The sequence below is a fragment of the Myripristis murdjan genome, chromosome 9, assembly GCF_902150065.1.
Source record: "Myripristis murdjan chromosome 9, fMyrMur1.1, whole genome shotgun sequence".
In the NCBI taxonomy this organism is placed as follows: domain Eukaryota; kingdom Metazoa; phylum Chordata; class Actinopteri; order Holocentriformes; family Holocentridae; genus Myripristis; species Myripristis murdjan.
In genome coordinates this window covers 7,842,553-7,870,529 of record NC_043988.1, presented here as the reverse complement: position 1 = coordinate 7,870,529, position 27,977 = coordinate 7,842,553, and the positions used below count along the sequence as shown (strand labels likewise).

The following is a 27,977-nucleotide window of genomic DNA, read 5'->3' as shown; positions in this document are numbered from 1 at the left end:
GCGCACCCTGACATGTTGACATGTTCTACTAAGTGCATTTCAAGGTGGATTTACCCTGTTTGCTCCATTGTGGAGAGACATAAGAGACACAATTGCTAAATGGGGCTGACTATTCTTGGGATGGCGGGTGAACTTTACTCCTGCTGTCTGGGTTCAGAATGACACGGGCTTCAGTCTCAGGGTGAGAGAGGCTGCTGTGGATCCTGAGGTGGTTCAGGGGTTTCAGAGAGCTCTGTCCTTAACCAAACAAACACAGTGGAATTTCTGCCATTGTTGGTGCAGAGGGTTGAGTGACAGGGCTGCATAGCAGAGCAGCCTGTCAGCAGAGACAACTGAGGGTCAAAGTGTGACCACCCCACATGCAACACTGCCTAATATTAGGGTTCGGTCAAGTAGCGTAGTCTGAGGTAAAACTGCACTGATCTAAAGAAATGCATGTACATTTCTTCATTAGATTTTTTTTTATTTATTAGTCTCAGTATGTTCAAATGCACACCCTTTGTTTTTGCAAAGTTTAATCTCATCTCGGCAAGAGTGAACAAATTTTTCTTTTCCAAAGTGGATACAGCATTTTGGAAAATGTAATGAAACACTTAACATATATACACATACATACACATGTGCACACATACATTCACAATTGCACCTACAAAGAAAACCTGCAAGCTCGGAATCAGTGGACATCATTATTTTAATGGCGACTCAGTGCATTTCAATATGTTATTAAATTACATATAAATTATGTATGACAAAGCTTTCATAGCAAATTAAACTCCTCTATTTACAGTGATTAACGTTGGCGGCCAGGTGACATCAGAAATACACTCCCCAGTTTTGGGTTTTAGTGCAAATCATCATTAGCTGGTCGACCTGAAAGTTGAACCCTGACCCTTGTGAGGCACGGCTGAGGCCCGCTGGGCAGGTCCTGGACCCCGAGGCACTCTGATCAACAACAATGAATAAAAATAAAATAAAATAAAATAAAATAAAAATGTATGTCATATGAAAAAACACAATTCAGGCAAAAATCCTGACACGGCTTGGTTTTTTGTGTGTGCAGCCATATTTGAAATAAAATAACAAGGCAGATGAGGCAGAAAGGAAGCAGACGGTAAAAAGCAAACAGACATTACTGTTACACCGATCGCCTCAATGACTTCCCTCACATTGCCTTGGGCCCAGCCTGAGGTCTCTGAAGTGGCTCGTTAAGCGTAAGAATATAGACTCAATTACCCTGGGCAAACACACCACTACCGCTTGGTGCCGTGTTGGTTGGCTGGTTGCCCCCCCGTGGCCCCGGCCCTGGGCCCCGGGCCCCTGCCGTGCAGCGCTCGAGCATGTGAGCCCTCTGTGCTCCGAGTGATAGAGTCAAGCTGTTCCTGCTGAGCGGAGGTCAGGGTCCTTCAGTCAGCACCCCGGCCCTGAACAGAGCACACAGGAATCCCCCTCCCCTCCTTCCCTCCCTAACCAAGCTGCATCCCCGCTCTCTTGCTTTCTCTCTCTCTCTCTCTCTCTAGGCCCAGGTCCAAATAAACCTGGTAGCGCTCCCTCGCTCCTCTCCCGTCTCTTTCCTCTCTCCATCTCCCAGCACGCTGTCACTCCTCTCGTCAGGATCATTAATCAGGTCAGGCAGATTAGACTTCAAACACAAATAAACTAGGCCCAGCGGCCTACTCTTAGCACCCCCCCAATACCTGTAGCAACCCACTTTACTCACAAGTCCTCCTTCTTCTCCCCAACTAACATGTTGAATATTTGAGTACTTTGGCAAATTGTAGCAGTCTATTACTGCTTTATTTAAATAAACAACTTGCCTTATCTCTAAGGGCGATGACTCTTGTGGGCTAACCTGCCATCCATGTAAATACACAACAGATAACCCTTATCAGTTTGGCAGCGATAAAGCCAGTCTACTTTCCAACTTGGTCCAAAAGCACACATATCTTTTATAAGGATTAAAGGGATTAAATGTGCACGGTGAATGTATTCAGGCGTATGTTTTATCCACTGACTGCCTTACCCTTTCTTCCTCTCTTGGCCAGCAACAAGGGAGAAGTGGAGGGCAATACTGCCACCTACAGGCGAAGCTGGGTACTACAGCTGCAGTGGAGTTTCACCACAGCTCTGCCACAGAGGGATAGGGTTGCCCGGACCCAGGCTGAGGCGTCCACACACGCGTTTGACAGAGCCTGTTAATGCAGTCCCACTGTATTTCTCTATGCACTGGGGAGGAGAAGGGTTTGGGAGGAAGAGGAGGAGGTGGGGTGGGGCGAGGGTATTAGCTGGACTTACAGAAACCTCTACAAAAGCTTGGTTCTGGCCAGGTCCTGCCAGCTGACTGACAGGCGGCCTGCTGACTGTTTGTGTGTGTGTCCATGGGAAACAGGCGGTGTTGCTGTAACGACGGGCCTGGAGCCATCCATCAGTGTCATGAGGGGTGGGGTGGAGTGGAGGGGTACGGTACGGTATGTGTCACCTCCAAGACTAATGGACAGGAAGTACGGCCAGAGAAACAACAATATTTGCAGAATATATGTTCAGAAAAACGTTAGGGCCCGGTCCGGGTCTCATAAGGTTTCAACAAAACCCCGAGCCTGGGCTCTAATCCTGATTGATGAGCCTGTTTATTTAAAAGACGCTCGCTCTGCGGCCGGGCCTTTCACTAACCTGGATCTATAACCCTCTGCTTTCAGAGCGTACGCGCACAACTTGGGCGTATATAGGATAATCATTCTCTTGGTTATCATGTGACATGCCAGTGACACAAACCTGGGCAACAGAGCACCCGTGATGACCTGCATGAACTGCCTATGACGAGACCCAGTCGCACGGGAGGCGAAGCAAGAAACCCTAACAGCACTGTGACACTGGGAGGCCATTTTGGGGCCACAGAAAAACAGAGAGGGGCGGGGAGAGAAAGCACACTAAATGCAGACTATTGTGAGAGAGCAGGCAGCTAGAAGGTCACCAATAAACTGCTTTCTAATCCCACTGAAGGAGCCTGTGTGCTCATTAGTGTTCAGAGACCGGGCAGCTTAACCTCAGCAGCCTGTGACGGTGGCGTCCAGGCCAGAGCGCTTTGTGATGTTGAGTTTTATCAGCTCCTCGGCACAGGTCGGGTGGATCCCCACCGTCTGCAGCAGGTGGGAGTATGTGGCCCCACACCTGGAACACACACACAAACACAGAGGTCATTCATGTTGTTTCTGCTCCTGCTGGTTTTCATTATTTTTATGGCAGGGTCTGTATGTGGGACTTTGCTCATTTTGTGCTATCAATCATTTTGTTAGTGTAGTTTTCATCCTCCATCATTCTGGAGGAAATATTTCTGTCTGTTGAAGATGTGATACAAGTCCCTGGTATAAATAGTGCTTTATTAATTCAAAGCTTAAAGATCAGAATAACAAAAAGCTGGAGCTGATAAGTCAGAACTGACCTGCAGCATCATCATTTTTTGGCCCTATATTCGTGTCCTGAAAGTGACAGGATATTCTAATTTCATTACATTTGAGTAGTAAATTTACTGTCACTTAATTACTACAAGACATATTAAAAACTCTATGAAGACTTCAGACCAAAGTAGTTATTAACCTCTTGTTAGATTTCAAAATAATCAAAATAACCGGACACTATGAGATGTCATGATGCAACTCCACCCATGTGGTGTAAAGCAGGCTAAAATACTGCATTTACATCATATGGGAAAGACAGCAGACACACTGTTCCTATTTGAAAATACCATTAAATAAATGCACTCAAGGATAATGACTATTTGACTATTACATTCATTTCAAGTAAAACCAAAGAAATGAACAATTTTCATCAAATAATTACTACTGTGATCACAGCTCTTAAAATGCTGTTGTAGGAAATGGCTGTTTGCCAGAAAATCTTTGTTTGTGGTTGACATTACGAGATTTGGTTTGGTTTAAAACATGGACTCAAATGTATTACTCTTCAGGGATGAGTGTGTGTGATGAGCATGAACAAGCTGATCATGAGAAATCAAAGACTACTAAAAACTTGAATCATCACATCTTGGTGACTTTAAATGAGACTAAAGGCGTGAAAACCTCCATGTTCTTGTGTTTAACTACCAAGCCCTTCCAACGGTTATTCCCATGAGGGTGTGAATGCAAAAAAACCCAACAAATTCAGCTTGATCTCATCTTCAACAAACTCTAGCAATTATTTGCCAGTTTTATTTAGCCCAGGACAGTGCACTGCAATGAGTTTGTATCTGCTACATGCATTCCTAATAGCAACCCAATGCAATAGAGAGGAACTTACTGGAAGCTCATGGCAAAACCTTGAGTGACCTCTCCAGCATTTGGACCAGTGAAGTGCAGACCAAGGATCTTCTGGTCTCCACGCCGCTCACACACCACCTGAGGCGGGGAGAATACCAACATTTACACCCAGCTGATGCCAAGGAGGTGTTACCGGCTGCTATGTAACCTACACTTCTTTTGCACTATATGGCCTCCTCATCTTCTTTTGGCTGTGGCTGGCATATATGTCCAACCAACCATCAAGTTTTCGGATCATATCTATCTCTCTGGCTGGTAGAACTGTATAAGTGGATGGCTACACCCAGCCCAAAACAGACCTCTGCTAGACCACAGAGGAACACATCAAGGGCTGGCAAGATGGCCTGGTGGTTAAACAGACCATTTCATCTCTTCAGGCTGTCTCTCTCCAGCTGTCCTTGAGCATGAGTCCTGGCTGCCTCTGACGTTTTGCCACAGGATGCACATGCATGTATTTATGCAGAGGAATATGCAAACAACTACATTGCTACTTCAACAGTGAAAAACATGGCAACTGAATGTGTTTCCTGGACAAAATTCTGTGCCAATGAGCTATTTGGTTTGTGGCTGATCCCTACCTTTATGTAACACTGGCTGGCATCCCGCTCGGCTACAGTGAACTCCAGAGGCTTATAGAAGGCATGGTAGACCTATACACACATACACAAATAAGACACAAACACACACTCTTTATCACAGCCATTAGTTTTATATAAACAACCATTTTATAAAAGCAATGAGCCAATCAATGCAGCACTTAACAGTAATTTTAGAATAGCTCAGAGGGTTTTACTCTCTCTATGCCTCTAAGTCGGTTTAAAGAAATCACTGAAAAGAATGGCCTGCTGTGTATTATTTAATCAAATGCTGGCTGAAGCTTTGCTTAACAGAAACCCAGAGGAAGTCTCCAGCTGTGATGAAGATCTCCAATTCGTGAAGCGCCCAGTTTTGTTGTAAATAGCTCGGCAGAATGTAGCAAATCTTCTGGAAAAGTAAACCCTTTTACATGTGACATATTTCAAAACAGAGTGTGATTTCCAGACAATAAAACAAACAAACAAAACAAATGTCAATTAGACGATGAGTAAAAAACTGCCAACACTTTACTTAAAGTGCATTCTGACACATTACAAGCAGACTATCAGCTCATTAGGCGAGATACAATACAAAAACAATGTAATCATCAGACAGATATACATAAAGATTAAACTCCCAGGCTGCAGTGGTTTATTGTGTTTATGATATCACAATGTGTTTACAGTATATAGTCATCTGAGCACCACTTCAGTCAAGGCGTAAGTGTAAAAATCTAATAAAAGTCCCAGAGCTTGATCATGCTGCCAGTGCATTTCAAATCCGTCGCTGCAGACGTGTGTGCAGTGCAGTGTGTTTTATATTGATGGTGAACGTGCCGACACAAGTCGTGAGGACCATGCAGCTGTCGGGGGCCGGTGCTGCAGCTTCTCCTCAGATCTCAGAGCGCCTGTCATCACCTCATACACACCTCAATCAGGCCTCCTGCTCGCCTGCCAATCACAGTGAGGAGCCCCGCCTTGCCGGCTAAACTGTTTAAGGTCGGCTTGGTGCAGGTGTTGGCTAGAATCTGGCACGCTGCGCACGTACGCAGGCATGCACAATACACACTTGCTCGCTTTTGTGTTGTAAGCATGTCTCCAGCTGTGTGTTTAGGGATTGTAACAATCAATTTTTTATGTTGGCTAATGGGGGTAAAGCCAGGCACTAAAACTGCCAGAGTTAGGGGTTAAATTCCCTGTAAAGCCTAATGGGTTGAGCAAGACATGTCAAACTGTAGTAACTGCATGTAATGTAATTAAGGAAACATCATAAAACTCATTATGTAATTAAGTACCCACAATGTAATAGAATGAAGGGTACATTTTATGTTGGTTATTAAAATATGCATGGAGCTGCTGCATTTTTTGTTATGGATAATGACATGAAATGTAATAAAAAAAACATCATTTTTAATTTTAATAATTAGCTGTCAAATTCATTTTAATCGCTGTATTTCAGAGCAAACCTTTACAGGCTCTTAAAAAGGTACCTGTAAAAATTATTTTACTTTTCATAAATTACAAGTTGAGGTATTACATTATTCAACAAAACATTGCAACTAACTTAAACTGTGATACCGCACCTCTTGGTGTGATAATGTACATAACAATTACTATAACTTGAGGTTATTATTACTTTTTAATCATCAGCCAACAGGATGGTTTGTGCCCAAAATTTTTTGTACATTATTTGAATATTATTACATTAACTTTTATTATCTTTTTTTCTGTGCAGTCATCACAGTATGAGTTACTACATCCAGCATTATTGGTTCAGTTCCCACTGACTGAGGCCATTTCTTTGGTAGGAGGAAACATATGTATGCACATATGCATGCACGTTCATGCGATCTTATCAATGTCCTCCTTTTAAAGTAGGACTAAAATTTCTGTAGAAATGAAAAAATCATTGTGAAGACTTGAGCAAATTTCTGATCGCTGTCATTATTATGTGAACGGCAGTTTCAGTTTCCATTTTGACCTGAATGAACTGAAAGGTGATTAATATCAACTCAAAAACCAATAAACTGTTAAGAAATGAAGGGCTTCATTCCAAAATATTACATATCCACTCCAGAAAGTTACCAATTAAAATGACAGACAGAATAATTTTGTTAATAATGAATGGTCTTAAGATGACTCACTCACTAAAAATCTGTGTCAGTTTTCTGTTTTCCAGTGATGGGCATCTGTTTTTGGAACAAAGTTCTTCACATTTCACCAGTAAGTGTACATTGTTGGTATTGCAAAGTATAATACAGGTTTTTTTGTGTGAGTGTGTTGACATGTGTTACCTCTATAGCATCTGTGCCATGCCTGCGCTCAGCCTCCTCCTCAGAGAGACCCACGCAGCCGTACTCCAGAGGGGTGAACACTGTGGTAGGCACCTGACACACATACACACACACACACACACACACGTACGCACCCATTCACACACCCACACCCACACACAATAAACAAACCTTACACAATATACTATAAAAAACCCATAAATGCTTACAATCTAAGGAATTGGAGTTAACTCGGGTCTAAAAACAATGGGACTTTGAAGTAATATGTCTGTCATCAGAAATGCATTTGGGAAATGGTGGAGAGTGGGCTATTTTACACTGTGAGTCATTCTGAAGAGAGAACAGAGATAGGGCGGGGGCAACGTTAGTGACTCTGACCACAATACACCAGAAATGGCCCAAATTTGCCTGAGACAAAAACAGTTGCCTCAAAGGGCCATGTGGACACAAGCAGTGGAAAGATTAAGGAAATTATTTGTTTCTCTGTGTGTCCGTGTGCACGTAAGTCTGTGTATGTGTGTGTTTCTTACATTGTCATAGTTCATGAGCTCAGCGCTCTGACCAGCCAGTCTGCGGGCGAGGAGCTTTCCTGCTTTAATGGCGGTAGGGGTCAATTCAGGGCGACCCTAGAACCAGAGGACAACAATCAGCCTCAGCTCTCTAGTTCTCTCTAGTCTCTCTCTCTCTCTCTCTCTCTCACACACACACACACACACACACACACACACACACACACACACACACACACACACACACACACACACACACACACACACACACACACACACACACCAGAGCTAGGTCCGTCAACAGTTGCAAATTATTGCTTAAAGCAAAACTGAATTGAGTGTGGGGTTGTATAGTTACCTACGTAAGTTTACAGAGTGTTGAAATATCCTCATTAGTTGCTCTGTGCTCCTCTGGGCTGCTAATTCAGACTACTGGATTTGTAGGGTGCCCTGGAGTGCATACTGCAATACAGAGCTGAGTCCTTGCTGCAGCAGCCTGGGTTGGAGTCCAGCCCGAACCCTTTGCTGCGTGTTGCTCCCTCTCTCTCTATGTTCACTATCAAGTAAAGCAGAAATGGCGAAAATAATCTTTAAAAACAAATACTGCATTCACTCCCATGGCAGAGCAAATCAGCTCCCAAAATAACACTTTAGTGCATACATGAACATGAACAAAGTGGACTTGCCAATATTAAAAACAAGTCTCTGGACCCAGTTTCTAAAGAAAATGAACAGTTCTTTTCCTGTTATTTTCCTATTTGAAGTGGAAAGTAGATTGGGATCCTGGATTAGTAGGACCAGGGGAGCATGGAGCCATTAATGAGAATATTTCACCACCATGTGAACTCATAGCACACCCAGGTAACTACACAGCCTATACAACTCTACCAAAGTTAAATTTCGCTTTAATGTAGCAGGAATGTCGGGTTTACAGCATCAGGGAACTATTGGCCATTTGAAAATACCATTTGATCCAGTTTTTTTCCTCTCAAACACACAGTGCAGAAATACACATAAACACTCAAACCACTGGGCCTCGAGTCGGTGACTGACAATTGTGTGCTAAACCTCTAAAACAGGTTAGCACGATGAACAGAAACTGTCAGAGCTTCTGTTACGCTGTGCTTTTGAATTTATTGCATAGAAGTTGCTCTGGACTTGTGCCAAAACAGACAAACATGCAGACACACAGATGCACACAGGCACATCCACAGCACAGTTAAACAGTACAGGAAATAGAAGGGCTGCAGGGCAATTCTAAAAGTATGACTTCAGCCATCAGCAACCTGTTAAATTACCACCGAACATCCTGTTGTCCCAAGACATCTCCTGTTGCTCTGCGTGTGTGTGCGCAACGGTATCCCAGTTACTGCTTGCACGCCAGATGGCATACGTAACTCTAATGTCTTTCTTGGCACTCGGGAGGTGTCTGTATTTGTCGATCGGGAGAAGAAACAACAAAGCGCTGGACACATCAACTGAGATATCAACCCTGCCCTCTTTTTGAAAAAGCCTCCCACTGATGTGAAAAGCTGACAGACAGATTGGGACGGAACACAACTCATCAAAGCGAGGTGTCACTCAAGCAGCGCTCTGAGAGTGTGTCATGAGGCCTGGGAGGCAGGAAGGAAGCTCACAGCTGGTCATGGTGAAAAAACAACAACATGAACATTATATCCAGCAGGTAGAACTGGTATTAACATGGTTGGTGCAGTCTGCAACACAGAGCACCCATTCTGATGATCACATGGGGGCTGCTGCAGGCTGGCAGGGCCTCAAGTAATATTCAGTCATCAGCAAAGAGCTGCTGGATATTTGCCTGCTGTCAGATAAACACCAGGCATGTGCCAAGTCATGTATGTATGTAAAAAAACAACCATATATTCAGGGAGACCACCGTGCCTTTTAGAAGTTTATCACTAGGTTCTGAATGGGCTTAATTGACCTAGACAGAGATGTGGTGGAGAGCAAACCCACTACTTAATCTGTACAACAGAGTTTGCTCGCCGTTTTACATCTGACAGAGTTTTATGTCCTGAATTCACAGCATATAACCTAGTAAGCTATCAAGGTAAATTAGAATAAAGTATTTTAAGAAAAAACATACAACTGAGGCTTCTTCTGAAAATACAATTGAAAATCCAATATTTGCTTTTGCAAGAGGTTGCTTTATACACCAAACTTTCAGATCAAGTAAGAACATGAAAATCAGAAGATATTCTGTGACAGCACAAAACTACTTTTCCAGTGTTTATAAGTACTGATCATTCTGTGATAATTACAGGGAGTGGAGGAGTACTGAGTGGAGAGTTGTTTATCCACTTGCAAGTTGATACAGTTATGGGAATAGGAGTTTAAAATTATTCATAAGTGTTTAATTGTCTTCAATGTGTTTGGCCCTCTATAAATGCTGGCACCATGTTGATAGCTAAATTAATATTCAATTAGCTTTGGGTTCTAGGGTTATATCTATGGCATTTTTCAGGGCCGTTTTGCCGCGTGGCGTCCGTTGTCAACACCTACCTCGCTGATGTCGCCAAAAGCATAGATGTTAGGGACCGAAGTGGATTCATCGGCGCCCACAACTATTTTCCCCGTTTCATTGTTGAGCTGCACACCAACCTTGTCCAGGCCGAGGGCTTTGGTTTCAGGAGCTCTGCCTAGGGTCATGGGGAGGAAACCACAGAGGGTCAATATTACATTACACATCAGGGGAGAGGAGTCAGGATCTCTGTACAGTGTTCTTAGCACATTCCATCCAGCTGGCACACTAGCACAGGGTTTTGAGGCATGTCCTGCCACTCCCCATCCAACACAGAAAATCTTATCCAGGAATTAGTAGAGTAATGAAAAGCACAGATAATGGAGGGAGGGAGGTTATCTGTACAGTGTTCTTAACACATACAGCACTTTTCAGCTGGAACGTGAGTATGGCTTCAAACAAGGGCTTATTAAAATATATTGCTTAATCAATGTCATCCACCCCTGATACAATGGGGGTTCCTCTCTGATGCCCCTTTAAGAACATCATTAACCTGGGCTCTAGTTGGGTTTTGGTGTCTCTTGATGTACAATGCTAAGGAAAAACACTCAACTCTGATCAACTGAAATGATATTAAATGTCACCGCTAGAAGATTTACTGTATAAAAATATCAGTATAAGCCTCAGCCTTCCAGTCTCTGTCCAACACCAATAATTTTATTCTTGAAGTAAGAAGGAAAACATCTGTACAGCTGGGGGGACGGAGCGACAGAGAGGTGGAAGAAGAGGGGACATCGATGAGCAGCTGGGAATCAGTGTCCTATCACCCCGGTGGCAATTCCGAGGTGCGATTTCTGCCACTTCCTGGGGGATGGCTGACTGATGCTGCTGACAGTCGGTCACCATGGTGAGGGATCATGCACTCCCCCCCAACCTTCTCTTTCTCTCCCTCTGCAGAGCTCCTCACTCTGTGCCTGGGTAGCATAATAAACATCAGGCCCCGAGGTACCCACGTAGATGCTATCGGACAGCAAGAATAACAAACCCCTGAGACCCTTTTCCTGGCTGGAGCCGTGGAACAACTCCCCCTGCCTCCCCCCCGACCTTTGGGCTGTAGGGACCTGTCCATTACTGCAGCATGGGTGGCTGAGGATGACGGCGAGAACAGGGAAAGAAGGACAGAGGGGGAAATAGGCAATGAGGACACAGATTATTACACCCCAAAATGATCACAACATAGGATGATTTTTGTTGTTGGTTCAGTAATTAACTGAAGAAATGTCTACACTGTTTGTGGAGAAATGATAATGATAATAAGAATAATCATGCTTATAATCACTGCAATTGGGATCATTTTTAGTGAATTATAGTTCAACTGCAAACCCTAAATGAATTTTATTAGTCTGAAATTCAGTGGAGAGCAGCAGTTTTCCATGATAGCCTGAATAAAGTTTTTGAGGTTTTCCACTCTGACATGAACGTAATACTGAATAAAACACTGAATACTCATTTTTGTTAGGAAAATTGAGAACTTTAAAAGATTGAATGTCAGCATATAAAATATGGGTTTCTTGGCAGCTTTGGAGCAAAATATCAGTGTTGGCATTCAAAAGTTGGTCAAACCCTACTACTAAGTATAGACGCTCTTTCTACATATCTGGCCTTTCCTGTCTGTCTGTAGCTCCAGTCACTGAGCTGTATGAGCAACCGCAGCTCCATTGTGTGGCGAGGACACAACAACAGTGGGCTGACTGATAAGGGACTTGGTCCGAGCTTGAACACGTACACGAACACGAACACATGAACACACACACACACACACACACACACACACACACACACACACACACACACACACACACACACACACACACACACACACACACGGAGGGGCTCGAGAGATAGGCCACTCTGAATGAAGTCTGTTGTGACATTAAGAGGAAGCCTCCAGACCGCTGGGCTGATTAGCCACAACAAAACTCTACACGCTGAAATAAGAAGCTTATCTGATCAATCAAATGAACAAAGACAAAAGGGAGTAGAAATGTCATGGGGAAGATGATTTTTTTTCTTTTTTTCAGAAATATATTGTACGGGGTGCCAAAAATTGATTACGCTTGCTGTTTCATGCCAAAAAGGATTTTAAGATGCAAATCAATAAGGAGTTAACTGACTCTAGAAAGAAAAAGAAAGGAATACCATGGCATTTCATAGTTGTAGCCTGTTATACATATTGAATACAGTTGGACAGCTCTGTGTTTAAATTATTACTACTGTTTCATACAGCCAGAAATAGTAGATTCATTTAACCCACATCATAATCTGCAGTCCCACTCTGGTTTAAGTTCCATAAAGAGTGACCTGCAACAAATCGAAAGCTTTCATCAGTATCGAAGATGAATTTCTATAAAGGATACACACTTTATGCTTCTTACCTGATAACCCTGCTCTCAGACATGATCCATGCTTTTATTCATGCTTTCATTTAATCACACCCTGACTACTGTAACTCCCTTTACTCTTCTCTAAGCAAGAGCTCCCTCAACTGTTAGCAATTGGTGTAAAACTCTGAAACCAGACTTTTGGCCAAGGTGTGGGGATAGGAGCATGAGCATAATTTTAGAATTCATTCTACTATTACTGTGCGCTCTAGCCTAAGTTTGGTCTTTGATATTTTTACCCTTTATGAGCCTCAACGCAGCATGAGATCCTCAGGCAACGCCTTTCGAGCTGTGGTTATGTCCAGGGTTAAAAAGGTATCTGGGTTTTCAAAGTCAGACCCTGCACTTTAAAAAAGCCTGTCTGAGGAACTCAGGCAAGAGGAATCTAAGTGATTTTTTAAATCCTTGCTAAATTGTTTTTCAATAAGAAATCATTTTTGTAATACTTTTTTCACTCTCTTGTAGTGGGTTTTATTTAGGGCTGTGCACAACTCACAATGTCAAGAGTCGATGCAGAGTTAGCCTTTCAATATGACGAATCAACCACCCCCACAACAAATGGATGCTAACGGAAAAAGACAGGAAAACAGTAATATCCCACAAAAAATGAAGGGGAGTTGAAAGTTCAAATAACCTGGAAAAACTGAAAAAAATCACATCCCTGAGTACTGGAGAGTGGACTGAGGATGAGGACTAATGTTCCCACTGCCTACATGCGAAGGGGAAACGTGGAAATGTGCTGTTTCCTGGTGTGTTTCTGCTGGGGCACCTGGACAGTGGAGCGGCCCTGAGGCCAGGATGGGCCAGGGGAAGGGTGGAGGGATGCAGGGGCTGGGGAGAAGGATATGGCACACAGTGGTGGTGCGGTCCCAGTGGTCCCTTCTGGCCTTTAATACCTCCACAGAGGCCTGGGACCCTGTCTGGCCTCTAGTGTAAGGTCACAGTAAAAGGAAGTGGTCTTCTAGTCTCATAACTCCTGCATGTACACTTCAAAGAGGAAAGGCTGTATCGTCACAGATTCTCACTAAACTCTACAGGGAAGTCGCGCTATCTGGATATAGAGGATTGAAGGCTGACAAGGATGTTGCTTGCAGCACCAATACAGAGGTACTAGTTGTCATTTCAGCTGCTGTAATGCTGAACAGCTTTTAACAATGTTTTTGTATAATGTGAAATACCTTAAAGTTCATTATACTGTGGTTCCAAGAAATCCTTGGTGGACCTGTAATGCCTAAAATGTAAGAATAAATTATTTGCAGCAGGTAGTTTGTGCCACTAATAAAACAGGTTAGAAAAGGTTTAATTACTTTACAGTTTAAAAACTATGAAACTGGGACCAAAAATAAATTGTATATCTGCTTTAGTGGGGCCGAACATGTCAAGAACACTTCTACGACCTAGGAAATGCACTGTTGGCACTAACTCACGTAAGACAAAATACCTAGCCATACATGAATTCAATGCAAATATCATTCTCACAATCATTCGCACGCAATTTTGACCATGGCTGTGGCTGCGACTGATGGCTGAGACGATGTGGGAATTCAGCCTTGAGAGGGAAAAACGTCATCTCAGCTGCAGGGTCACACACATCCTTGCCGCTGTCACACGCATACAGCCATCCCCCCTCGTCCTCCTCCTCCCCAACACACAAACACATAAAGCATTCTGGGTTTAGTAGGCACAAGCTGTTGATGTGGGACCATGGAAAATGATGGTAGTCAGAAGCACGTCATTGTCTTTAGGACCAACTCAACACAAATAAGCCAGTGATTGTTGCCCCTGACGGATGTTTGCCCCATTGTTCATCATATATCTGGTGGAATGGGAGAAGTTAAATGATAGAATAAAGAATACATAGATGAGGAGCAGGAGGAGGACCGGTAGTATGGCCAGGCAGGGGACCATGGACAGGGTTGGCAGTGACAGATGCAGGGTTGGTTTCCGCAAGGCTGGCATGGGCAGGAAAGCCCAGAGAGGGAGAACAAAGAGGGGAATGTGGTGACCCTGTGCCTGGGTGCATCCTGCTCCATCCTGCCCCTCTCCAGCCAGTGAGCCAGACAGCCAGCGCTGGGTGATTAACGCTTCCCCTGGCCATTCCCATCGCTCAGGCTTTATTACTTTGTTTTCAGCCTTGATTCCTCTACTATCTGCTGACGCTGCACTCTATTGAGGATGACAATGAAACTGATGGTGGCAGAAAGAAAGCAGTCACACCGATGTAATATTGTAGGGATGTCTTGCTGCATCACAGGAAAATGGTATGGATGGCATATCACATGATACAAGGGGATAGTGAACCTCTGCAATCGCAGATAAAGAGTAACTTGCTGTTTGAGTGATTTAAAAGTAACTGATGGTGATTTCCAGCTTTGGTAAATTCAATATGGTACTATGGTATACCCTGGTACACCATAATACCTTGATACTGTCCAAGCCTATTTGGCTATCATAGTTTGCAACTTGCACAGTTAACGTTCGTGTTTGTGTCACAGTAATTATTGTCCGTGCACTCCACACAGAGTACAGAGTTTTATACAGCTGACTGATAATGTTCCATCTCAGGGACCGTGAGATGGAAGACAGAACATCGACCTGAGTCTGTGGACGCTTGCACTGTGGTTACGTTCTCGGTTTCAGAACTGTTACACCCCTACTATTAATTAACTCAACTCATGAAGTGCTTTTCCCTCATAATTCAGAAGTTCTTATATACAAAAGGCTCTGTCATTATTGCAGCAAGAGGGAGGCAAGATGATGGTTCAGGAGATTATACTTCAAATGGAAGACTGAGGGTCAAGCAGTCATGACAACAAGCATCTGCCCAGCTGAAGTGTCCTTGAGCAAGACACTGAATCCCTACCAACTCAGGGGTTCTGTACCGCATCTGAATCTGAACTCTCTGACCTCCCTGTGGAATTGGATAAGAGAAAACAGTTTCCCTAAGTGGACTTCTGAAGTATCACATTCACCATGTGAATTAAAGTTTCCGTTTCAAATTGAAAGTGAGCTGCCCCCAATTCTGACACAAACACACACACACACACACACACACACACACACACACACACACACACACACACACACACACACACACACAGATACAGACTTACCAACAGCCCACAGCACAGAGTCATAGGTGTCCTTTTGTTCTTTGCCTGTCTGGGTGTCCATCCAGGTCACCTGCAGGGCTCCTGACGACAGTTTGTCCACGCTCCTGGGGACACACTTCCATGCAAACTTGGTCCCATACGCCTCCATGTAGTCTGTAACCAGACCCGCCATTTGCTACGGAAACCAAAAGTACAGAATAGCCACCTTTGAACATTATAAAAATTTCCATTGTCGGTTATTAGTATTACAGTCTAAATTTACACCATTAATGTTTTGCTAAAATCACAATAACTCCACTGATTCAACATAGTGCTATGCCATAATTTCCAATTTCAACCATAAGGCATGTCACATTCCTTGAGGGTGCATACCTAAAGAAAGTATATACAGTATGTAGAGTGATATGTACAAAGACAAATGTGCATCTCTATAACTTTGCACAAAGATGAACAGACATGAGCCCCTCCTGCCAGCTGACTGTGAATCTACCAATCTGGCACAACCAAATGTTAACACAAAAAGAAAATTATATCACAAAGGACACAATGGGCAAAGAATGAACAATATAATGAATGTTATAATCTCACCACTGAAACTGAAGTGAAATTAATCGATACTGTATGTACTGTGAACATACCATGTCCATGGTATGTCTTGCTCTCTCACTTTGCATTGCATCAGTGATCTGTGTTGTCCTTGTGCCATGCAGGTAAGTATGCATTAAGAAAACCTGTAATCCAGGGGTCATCAACTACATTTGTCCTTTCTGAGCAGACACTGTAGGGGCCTGACTTTCAAATAATCAATTTATTTAGGCATAACTAGCCTATTCTCGTTCTTACAACATTAATGTTATTTCTATTACCCTATATCAGTGTGAACAGACTGCTATAAAACATTTGAAATCCGTAATAACTAGATACTTAAGTGGAAAATGCTCCTAGTAGAGCACAGACCTCAACCAAGGAGGCATTTCACTGAGGAGTGGTAGTTCAAATCTGTAAACATAACTGCAGAATTCAATCCTGATTGGCAGAAAAATATTAATCAACTTTAACCAGTTATGCACAAAGACACGGCACAAGTCACATTCCCTTCATAAAAACTGGGAATTTGTTTAAGTTTCATCTGTCCACAGCTATTACTATTCAGTGCACAACCAGCAAAGGACGTGTAGCTCTGTAGGCCTGACTCCTGCATCAGAATGTGTGGCTGCTCATGGGAAACTAATAAAATAAGCAGACAGGTGGATTTATAGCATCTTTAGGACGTGTAGTTTGAACACACATATTCGGGGTCGATAAATCATTCCTAACAAAATGATTTCCATCTCAATTGTTTTTTTTTTTTGTTTGTTTTTTTTGCATTGAGGGAAGATTAAAAATGCTAGATATCCTAAATACTGGAATGCATTTTTTCCTCCTCACATTTTCTGAATCTAGATAGGAAGCTTTAGCAGGCCGGATGTGGCCCGCGGGCAACAAGGTAACAGTCACTGCTGTAGGCTGTCAGATTTTCTCCTCACAAATGTAACCAAAACCCCAAGGCACTATAACTATATATAATGAAAAGCAAGGGACAGTGGTAAAGACTCAGCAGAGCAGCACCTGATCAAACCCCCGGAGGGCGATGCTGCGAACCATAACTGTGGTGTCCAGGCCAATGCCAGTCAGGAACCCCGCACACTCCAGAGCCACATCTGAACATCAGGTTCAGGATTACAATGACTTTGTTAACATGAACATCTTATAGCATATTATGCCTGAAATCATTCCTGAATAGCAAGTAAGGGGCCAAAAGAGGGTGAAATCATAGTTGTAAAAGTGAGTCAAATAATATCTGCAAAGAATTCTTAATGTTTGTTTTATCATGATTTACTAGATGGGCTGGATTTGCTGCATAGGAGAGCAATACAGGTGCTATAAAGTACGGGCAAATACGGACAAGGTTTTATTTGACCAACAACTTATTTAGGAGACACTACTATACACCTACCTGATATGTTACACCAGGGAGGTTAAAACAAATGCAGAAATTATCTGCAAACACTATTTCACACAGGTCTGATCACAATATTAAGTTTGGGGCAAAATAAGTTCGTCACTCAGCCATTTACCAGACTCCTGGACACTCTTACAGCAAACTATGCAGTGGCTCCAGTTACAAGCCAGGCTCACTGGCAGACAAAAGGATACAGCTGGCTCCAATCACAAGCCTGCAAAACACAAAGAAAAAGAGAAGCTCTTTAGCAGAAATAATAACAATACAATCAAAATACAGGTATGGTGTACGACAATCATTTCGCACAATGCACTTGGGCCAAATAAAACAAAGCAAATCCAAGACTAAAAATGTTTGCTTTGAATCCTAGAATTACAGAGGTGATGAATTACAGAACTTCATAACCTCAGAGGGAAGCAAAGAAGTGTGAAGAAAATGTAGAGAGGAGGGACACAAAAAGAAATGTGTGTGTGAGATTGAGTGTGCCTGTCTGTGTACTTGTGGTGTCGGTGCATATGCGTGTGGTCCAGGTAAATCACCCTTCTTATCCCACTCTGAGATCCACGGCATTTAAGGCGGGCTAATTGCTAGCGTTTAGGCTAATCCCTGCGGATGGGGTGTGCCGTGTTCAGCGCTCAAGTCCACACATCAGCCCGCTGAGTGAAGCCTGTCACCCACATGGATGAGGCCCCTCTTTCCCTTGTTTTTACCACCCCAACCCAGACCTCCTTTCCTTAGGTCTCCCCTACCTGACAGATTGGGGAGCCTGCGGCACATCCTGCCCATGTACATGCTAGCGCTATCCACTAAAAGCTGCAATACCCATTCTCCCCATGTCCGTGTAATGCACAGCTGCACTTAGCACATATTGTGCAGCGGCTTAGAGAAGATTAGGCAAGGAGCTTTAGCTTGATTCCACACTTTCATCACTGAGACACTGTCTCCTTTCCCCTCGCTCTTCTTCCTCAGTGTGTTGAGTCTCCTCAGTGTGACTGTACTTCACCATGGGCTGGAGTCTGTAGGCTGTCCGAGCTTTTTCCAGCAGAAAGATGATCAGTTTGACATTGCTAAAGGTGCATTTACAGTTTTCAAACAATGGTGATGTTTATGGATATGTGTGCACATTTTGTCAAAAGAATTAATGGTGGAGTCAGATTGTTTATCCAGCCACAGTATGCAAGGGTATCAAAGACAGGGAACGCTACCTACACATTTGACTTTTCAAACAGTGAGCAACCTCAAGAGCTATGTTGAATTAGTCAATGGGTGGAAGACACAGAAACAAGGCCTTCCGTTCAGCAGCCAGATTTATACAGGAATCAGATGAAAGACCTAGCATAAGAACACCTAGCAAAGATAAATCAGGAGCATCCGAGTCATTAGTTACGTGTGATTGTTCAACTTATGGTCATGTATACACAATATTTTAAGTATTGTGATATCCGTGCAACATACAAAGACGCTTGCACAGAAATTATGATCCAGTACCATGAATGTTTATGTTTTTTGGGTAGGTAGTCCCTGAGGGAATCATACCTGTGACCACTCTGCACATACTCAACCATAGAGAAAAACATTTCAAACATATTTTTTTGTTTTTAAAGTTTGATTTGATTTTGTTTAGAGCAAAGTAATTCAACATATATTTATGTGAGCAGCTGCAGCAGATACACTACTTCCACTGCCAAATTGTGTGCAAATCTTGATGAAATCGTGATGTTGGCAAAAAAGGTTCTACGATGAAAAATGCCAATTTGTTCCCTGCTCCCCACTTTGATTTTCTCCTCTCGTGCCAAACCGCCCTGCTGCCTGTTTGCACACGGTATGGCAGCTAGAGGAGCGAAAGGTTGGCCTGTCCAAATGTGTAATACACATCTCATACAAAACGCTACATCAGCTGGACCAAGTTGGAGCACTAGACATACCGAATCTGACAAGCATACATCCAAAAATATGATAACGGTCTTGAGATTTGGCTCCTGAAAGCATGGCTGACAAGAAGCACCTGACGGTAATCCTAAGCCAAGGTGTCTACACAAAATTTCAAAGGAGTTTTTTGGAGAGCTGATGCTAACCTTGGGCAGATCCTCGGCAGTGCCAGCACTGATAGAGACGATGTGTGTCTCAACACTCCTATTTGTCTGTCAAGAAACTGCATGGTATATAATTTAGCCAAAGACTTCCACTGTGATATTTTTTATCCAGTGTTGCTTACAATTGGTTGGGCCAATGCTTCAGAGCCAAAGACAGACAATGGACCACATATTTCATAATTCAACATGGATGATCACTATTCTACATGAGCTACATGACAATGTAACGTGGAGGATGGCTTAACATTCAGCCATGTAAAATGGACAAAAATACCAACTTTTGTGCATAAAATATGAGTCTGGCTCAAGTCAAACTAAGCCAGGTGCTTTATGAGCCCAAAACTGACTTAAGTTTGAAATTGCTGAGATTTTTTTGTTAGTAAGTTGCTAATCCTGAAGCAATTAAACAAGAAATTCAGCCCATGCTGATGCTTAATTACAGATTTACTTCTGATTTCAGTTAGTGTGTTGCCCCATCAAATTTGAGCACAATTATAAAAGTCTGGGAATTTTGTGTGATTTTTTTTTATATAGAACTTCCTATTTTAAGTTTTGTAAGCCTGACATTGGTAGTGATAATTCAAAGTGCCAACAGATGTTGGCACTGAGTCAGTTTAAATTCAAATTAAATTTACATGACATGTATTCACCAATACCTCCTCAGTTTTACTGTCTGCAGGGTCTGTATGCAGCACAACAAAATGGATTATATCCACTGTCTTATCAGATGTGCATACAAAAACAAGGTGTGTGGTGTGCACATCTTGTTTTCTCCGTGTTTTTAACATTTGGAGAATCTTTTGTTCCAGCACCTAGATTAACTTTTTTGTCTGATGTGCCTGTCATGTTTTTGTTGTTTATTTTATGCACATGACACTGACAGACCAACATCAGATTTTCAATGAAAGACCAATATCAGACCATCAGCAAACCAATAAATCGGTCATCCCTCTGTCCTGTTGCACGTGCTCAGTGATTTCCCCTGATCGCGTGATGATGCCAGTGAACTCCAGGCTGCGGCCCTGGAGCCTGAATCTGTCATTCAGTCGTGTATGTGCTCCAAGGCCCATTAGACGCCCATCACTTGCTTGGACGCCCCCAAACACACACACACACACACACACACACACACACACACATCAGCCCTGTCCACAGAAACAGCCCCTCAGACCTCACCTGCACAGCTGACAGCTCTGCAGCACAACAACAACAGCAGCTCCTGCTAGTGTATGTTCATCAGCAACCCTATGGAGGAAGCTAATGCTAACCCACAGCTAACCTTTCACAGCCTGCGGCAGGCAGAGGACAGTCCTGAACTCACATCAAAGGGATTCCAGCACTCAAGTGGTATTTTTGAGTGGATACCTCTGCTTACCATACAAAACTGTTGTGTTGAGTGGGAGAATATTACAGTGGTAATTGTTTAAGGGTAGTTTGTTCAAATGTGCAACACAGAGAATGCAGGGAGCTCAGCAGTCCACAGATGAGGATTGTACGTGATTTCATATTGCCACCAAGTGGTGAAATGGCTGAATAGCTAGCCAGTTGTTCTTAATTGGAATGCTGAACATCACAAGAGGGGAATTTGATAGAAAAACGGTATAGATATTCTTGATCCCAAACAAGATAAGAATAAGGCAGTGCACTGTATACACACTGTCAAAATACACAACATTAATACTGAGCTAAAAGAAATCAAACCAGCATTTAAAAATATAATAGTAGTAATAATTATAATATTCAATGTCCCAGGCAAAAAAGATGCAATCATATGGAGCTTGAATATCACAACAATTATTTCCTCATATCTGTCACCATGGAGTACACAACCGCCATAACCCAGCTACACCACAACCACTAGTCACTGTCTCCGGGTTGCGCCAAGAGGAAACGTCAGGGGAAGACCAATTAACCAGGTGATGACAGGAGGTAAATGGCTGGATTAAAGGGCTTGTTCTGTAAAGGTCAGGATGCACACTGCTAATCTGAGTCATGAGGTGAGGACAGGATGACAGGAAGAGAAAAAAAACAAACATCATGTCACTGCTGAATGATTACAGTGCGTGACAGCGGTACATGTGTCAGCCGGCGAGGTAGCTGGGTAGGTGGAGCAAGATACTGACACTGCAAGTATTAATGTCTAACTTCCCTTTGTGGGTTATTAGATAGAACAATGTCCAATTAATAAGATAAATGTAATAAAAGTCTAACATAAACTTGTTTACACTCAAACTATTGAGAGGTGCTTTGGATGCATGCTTCCCCAAAGAGCAGCTCCTGAGAACATCTAGCTAACGTTTGTGTGTGCGTGTGCATGTGTGTGTGCGTCTGTGTGTGGGTGCGTGCATGCGTTTGTGTGTGTCCCTGTGGAGAGGGGTGCGTGAGGCTCACGTTTTTCCAGGTGACTGTTTCAACCAGAATATGTCATCACTGGTGATGCCGTGCTCCATCGCTCCAGGGACCTGTAATAGAGGTAAAGCGGAAAACCCATCAATAATGTACAACATATCAAGGAGAGAGCAGTTTTCTCTGTGATACTTTGAGGTGCTCAAAAATAAATGTGGGGGTTACTGTCTATGAGGTAAAGCCCACCTCGACACAAAGACATTTACAAAGAGAGGCAATTGTCTTCGGAGAGAAGTGACACTTACATGTGTGGGGTATTTAGGCCGTCCACCAGTTGCGATCACAATGTTCTTGGCGGTCAGGATCATCTGTGGGAGAGGGGAGGGATGTTTGTTGGAAAAAGACAAAGACATTACAAGAAATTACATTAAAAAAAAAAAAAAAAAAACACACAAAAAAAAAACACACAAAAAAAAACAAAAAACACAAAAGGTAAAAAGTACCATAAAAAAAATCAATCACACAACACTAAGTTAATAACAATAACAAAGGTGTTTGATGTATTTTAAAATGTGTGATTTATGTTGTTTTAATTGTATTTTTGTCAATGTATGTATGCCATTTTTTTTTTCAAACTCAATGGGACTACCTGCTACTGTTGCGTGAAGTAATTTATATAAAGCATTTATTTGAATTATTATCCCACCTCTTTCCCTGCTTTGGTCAGTCCTTTCACTGTGTGCTCATCCACCAGGCTTCCTTTCATGTTCAGATACTTCACCTTCCTGCAAAACACAAGATAAATAGCCGGTTGCTTGTTTTGGTGCAGTGACCCATAGTACCCACATGTAATCCTACATAATATATATTATATATATGTAACTATATTGTTGACGGTCTGAAGCTCACTCACAACCTTCATCATCCCTTCTTTCTCGCAATTCTGTTCATCATTGTTACACTATCACTGTACACCATTATTTCATTCAAAAACTTCATTTTTTGAAACCAGGAGTTAATAATAGAATTCAAATTCATGCAAAACCCAGTTTCGGCTGGCAATATTATCTTTCCGTTCATCTGTGCAAACAAAATTGACTTTAAATATTTGTGCACTAACTAAAAAGCCCCTTGCATATCAATAGAACTGTATTCCTTTCCAGAACAATATTTTTTTAACTAGTATTATTTAATCATTACCGGTTTAAGACAATTAATTTAAAATCTGTGTTCTTTTAGATTACAATTTATTACTGGAGTATTACCTCTGCTTCATATTATTTCTCACAATGCCTTTTAGCTACGCCGAAATCAGCACAGACTAATTGCTTATTAAAATAAAATCAAATTATGCCACAGCCATTACTAATGCTGGCACACTCGGAAGGATCCCACTGCATATCAAGTGTTGCTGGTTGAGTGTGGACACATTCAGACGGAGGTTAACACCTGTTTGCCCTCCAGCCAGCCATTCAATCGACATGTGGTCCTCAACTATCAATCACACAGCATGCACTGTGCATCAACAGACATGTACAGCCTTCAGCAATATCTCCTACCAGGACAATGCCAAAAATAAATCAAACATACAAAGAATGTAACTATTGTGTGATTACTCCTACGGCATTTCTGCTTTTTTAATGTATATGTGGAAAGTGAGAGGAAATGCAACATAGAGAGGGAGAGAGGTCCATGTGATTAAAGTTGTGCAAACACATACTGTAGTGTCAACTGAATGTGGCACTGGGGTTTCTCCAGTATGGATTTTTGTAACCTGACCCTAATGTTGTTGCACTGAAACTGTCAACTTGAACCAATATTAATTTTTTGTACATTTTCATGCCAAAAATGACAAGAACTTGGGCTTTTATTCTTGTCAGGGTAGAGAAGTCTAAAATGATATTTAGACCATCATAGGGCGTGAAATCTGTCAAGGAGAACAAAACAAAGCAAAACAAAACAAAACAAAAAAACAGTTTGATGATTTTTTTCTTAGGGTTAGTAGCAGCTCTTAAGACACAGTGAGGCAGACCACCTTCCCAAAGGCAGAGAAACTCTTGGGACACTACCTCTAAAGGACAGATACAATTACAAAAACACCTTACTGAAAATTAATTACACACACACAAAAAAAAACACAACCATGCTCCAAGAAAACTTAAAACTTAATTTGCAGGGTTTACAGCCTGTTGTCATATAGCTGTGGACAGGAAGGAAACATCATCATACTTGCAGTGGATCACATGACTAGCAGCCAAAATTTACTCCTTCATGTTGTGATAACATGTTGTGCAGGAGTAACACAGAGTTGGTGGCACTCACTTGTCCTGGAGCTGAACCCGGTGACCCCAGTTTAAGGACCTGACGTGGTTCTGGACCCCCTCTGCCATTGTGGCCCTGGAAAACACAGAAGAGGCACTGGTGAAGCACAACTACATGCAACAATGACAACATGCATTCCTGACCACACTGCAGCCACAGGGTCGCCATTCTTAGAAATGTGAAGGAGAAACGCTTGATGTTGTGCCTGTTTTGACTTTAAGGCAAGAGTGATTTCTTTGGGTGTGCTGGCTCAAAGGCAGTGTTCACAAATGTTAATCCAATTGGAAAAGGAGACAGACACACTACAGTTAAAGCATCAAAACTAAAATGAAAGGACATAAAGCTGTGATTGTCAAACAAAAGGATCATGGTACGATGACATGGTTCAAAACATTGAAAAATGAAGACAAAGAAAACTTAGAACAAACATTTCAACTCATCAGGCCATCATCAATGCCCTCTCTTAATTCTCACTTTTCAGTTTTGCACCAAGTCAAATTGAGAGTTTTTTTTCTTTTTAATTTTTCTCAGCTTCTAAATATCTTTTTTTGTGAGGCCTGATTGGCAGCTGTGTGGGCTTTTTCCTTTTGAAGCTGTTTTAACATTTAGACAAAATCATCAAAAGCTTATGCAAGCAGTGACTGTGGAGTTTTGGTGGAAAGATCAATGCACATAACATAAAACAACAATAATAATAATAATAATAATAGAACTAAAGTAATGATTTAACCAATCATAAATTAATTAATAATGATAATATATTTAACAAAACAAAATATAAAAATGGTAGAAAAAATAGTAATGAAAGAGTAGAGAATAAAAGAAAATAATTAGAAAATAATAATATAATAATAATAATAATAATAATAATAATGAAAATAATAATAATGAGAAGAAGAAGAAGAAGAAGAAGAAGGAGAGAAATGAAGAAAAATGAAGAAAGAATAACTATGACTTCTTGATTTATCCTTTAGTTAGTGGTTATATCACTAGATGGTGCTGTGTAGCCGCTCATGTGCTGTTTTGATGAACTTTAACTTTTGCACCACAAAAAGACATTATTGTTCCTTAATCTACCTAAAGTAAATCAACCACTGCCATATGTTATGCCTGGGTTAACCTACCAGTCATGGGAGACCGGCTCAGAGATCTGCCAGCCATACTTCTTAGCGTCTTTGACTGCCGTGCCAAGCAGAGCAGCTTGGTGCATGAGCTTCTTAGGAATGCAGCCAACATTCACACATGTGCCACCAAGACCCCATTTGGTGCCTGTTTGGGGGAGAAAAAAAAATCCTAATTAGTCATTAGCAGTGTCTTTGAATCTCCTGTCCGTATGCAATGTTCAGCCAGGAGTCACTTTTTGTAATCAAATGATACAAAAGCCTCAGAGAATTTTGTTTTACCTTTAACAGATGGCTCCACATAATCTAAAACAGCAACTTTCTGTCCCAACTGTGCCGCTGTAAACAGTAAATATATTGTCAGGGTAATACTGGACGTAAATCACGGTGCAAAGTAGAGTAATGTAAACATCAGGCTGGGTCAGCAGGTTTTTACAAATGTTGCCCTCATGAAAATGGAATTTGATACACTCAAAAAATAGTCTTAGAGTGGTACTTTGGTAGTCAGCTTTTTGGGCCAATATTGGTGATATATATTGGAATTAGCGACATTCCTAGACAAATGCAACATGTTTACAAGAAGCAACTTGGTGATCAAATGCCCACTGCTGAACATTAGTTGCCCAAAGATTGCCATGATTTGCCTTTAAGCCCTGCAGAGCCTCCAGAAACCTAAGTCTCCAGTACAGAGTGACTTATGTAGCAGATGAGGCAGAAACTCACCTTCTTTGGAACAGGCAAGTCCCCCTGAGCCACCGCCAATAACGACCAGGTCATACTCATATTTCCCTGTATGAGGACATCAATCAAAAAATAATATCCCAGCTTCCACATTAAGCCAGTCCGGTGTTGGTCTTGTGTTTCGTTGCTATATACTCAGTGGCCACTTTATTAGTTCCACCTGCCCAATCTAATCGAATCGAATCCAACTGGTCTGCCATAAAGTTTAATTTTCTGCTGCCTATAACGCTCAGGTTTTCTTTTTGTCACAGTAATAGAGGTGTTCATTCAATTCTATGTTTGGCATTGAGTTCATAGTTAGTGGTGCTGCTGTACTGGACTGCATTTTATTGAGAGGTGTTTCTACTATTCTGTCCCCTGCATGTATATAAACAGGGAGGACAAAAAATTAGAAACATCTCTGAATATAGTGTAGCCCAGCACAAGACCTCTGAAAAATACAACCTCAATAATAATCACATTTAAATCGACACATTCTCCACAATGCCAACAAAAACTGAACATTATAAACTTTGTTAAAAGGTAGAATATATGCCCGAGCTGTTGCACTGAACTGCATTATATTCTACAGGTGGACCTAATGAAGTGGCCATTGAGTGTACATTACATTTCCTTAATCAGGTATGTGTTAGGTTATTAGTATCTCAGTTAAAGGACACTGACATTGGGACAAAATTCTTCCCACGCACGGCAGGTGCAGGCTTATATCATTACTACCAGTTACATCATCTCCTCTAACGTGTAATTCTGGCCGACAGCTTAGCCGTTGTGTTACGTCTTTTATAACGTCGCACTGAACTCCATTTAAAAAAACTGACTCAAAGATGTTACTTGGCACATCGTCAAAATGTGCACCCCTGGTCGACAAGTTAAGACGGCACACGAATGATAAGGGTGTTCCTTTAAAATCGGCATAACGTCAGCCCCAACTGCAACCTTTTTTAAATAAAATAAATAACTTTAAAATTTGTTCACCGTGCTAGCTCCTGTTACCACAGCCGGTCGATACCACCCAGGACTGTGTAGTGTCGTCATAGTAAATATTGTGAATGGCATGAGAACCGATTTTAAAAGTTGGATTTTTAGCGAAGTTGGTCCTGCTTGGTGAATTATTTTGAGGCCGGATTGAAGAGTGCCCTGTAATTATTAAAACAGGTACTGGATGTTGTTTTTACAGGTAGATGACATTGCCAGTGAACAAGGACAGATTATATTGCAAGATTTCTGAATGCCGTTATCGCTCCGTCCACAAAGGGGGACAGGGTTACACTTCCACCCAGCTAACTTAGCTCACCTTCGACACAGGAAACCAAGAAACACCGTTTTTTGTATGAGAAGAAGCTGAGTTAAAAGATGTAAATAACACTGTTACCTGTCAGGCTTCTGGTGAAAATATGAAGAGAATTAATCTTTTTCCATCGGTGTCTGCCCCTACAGAGGGCAGCCATGTCGTTACTTTCAAAGGACCCGGCGCGAATAATTGGTGTCTAGTGATTTGCCTGAAAATATTTCATAAAGCCTAAATACTTGAAAATGTGTTCTCTTCAAAATGATAAATTGAACTAAATATTTATTATGAATGATATATTATGGAAACCTTTTTCAAAATATGAGTATTCTTTCAATTA

General features: G+C 41.9%; 1 protein-coding gene across 1 annotated transcript; it reads right to left on the bottom strand.

Annotated features, from left to right (window-relative positions):
• Window positions 1–479: 479 nt before the first annotated feature.
• On the bottom strand, window positions 480–27,827 carry txnrd2.2 (thioredoxin reductase 2, tandem duplicate 2). Its single transcript, XM_030060226.1, has 17 exons — window positions 27,722–27,827; window positions 26,332–26,397; window positions 25,891–25,947; window positions 25,612–25,756; window positions 24,488–24,562; window positions 22,872–22,950; window positions 22,471–22,533; window positions 22,211–22,281; window positions 17,921–17,940; window positions 17,333–17,424; window positions 15,725–15,899; window positions 10,212–10,348; window positions 7,710–7,805; window positions 7,180–7,272; window positions 4,889–4,960; window positions 4,291–4,388; window positions 480–3,165 (listed from the first exon to the last, which is right to left on the bottom strand). Exons 1-17 carry the CDS (start codon window positions 27,795–27,797, stop codon window positions 3,042–3,044), a joined length of 1,539 nt encoding a protein of 512 aa, XP_029916086.1. The 5' UTR covers window positions 27,798–27,827; the 3' UTR covers window positions 480–3,041.
• Window positions 27,828–27,977: the final 150 nt, after the last annotated feature.

Coding starts and splice junctions, on each gene's coding strand:
- txnrd2.2 (XM_030060226.1), bottom strand. CDS start 27,797: ATGGCTGCCCTCTGTAGGGGCAGACACCGATGGAAAAAGATTAATTCT. Junction 17,941..22,210: donor AAACAGTCACCTGGAAAAAC/GTGAGCCTCACG, acceptor TGTGTTTTGCAG/GCTTGTGATTGGAGCCAGCT. Junction 4,961..7,179: donor ATGGCACAGATGCTATAGAG/GTAACACATGTC, acceptor ATGTGTGTATAG/GTCTACCATGCCTTCTATAA.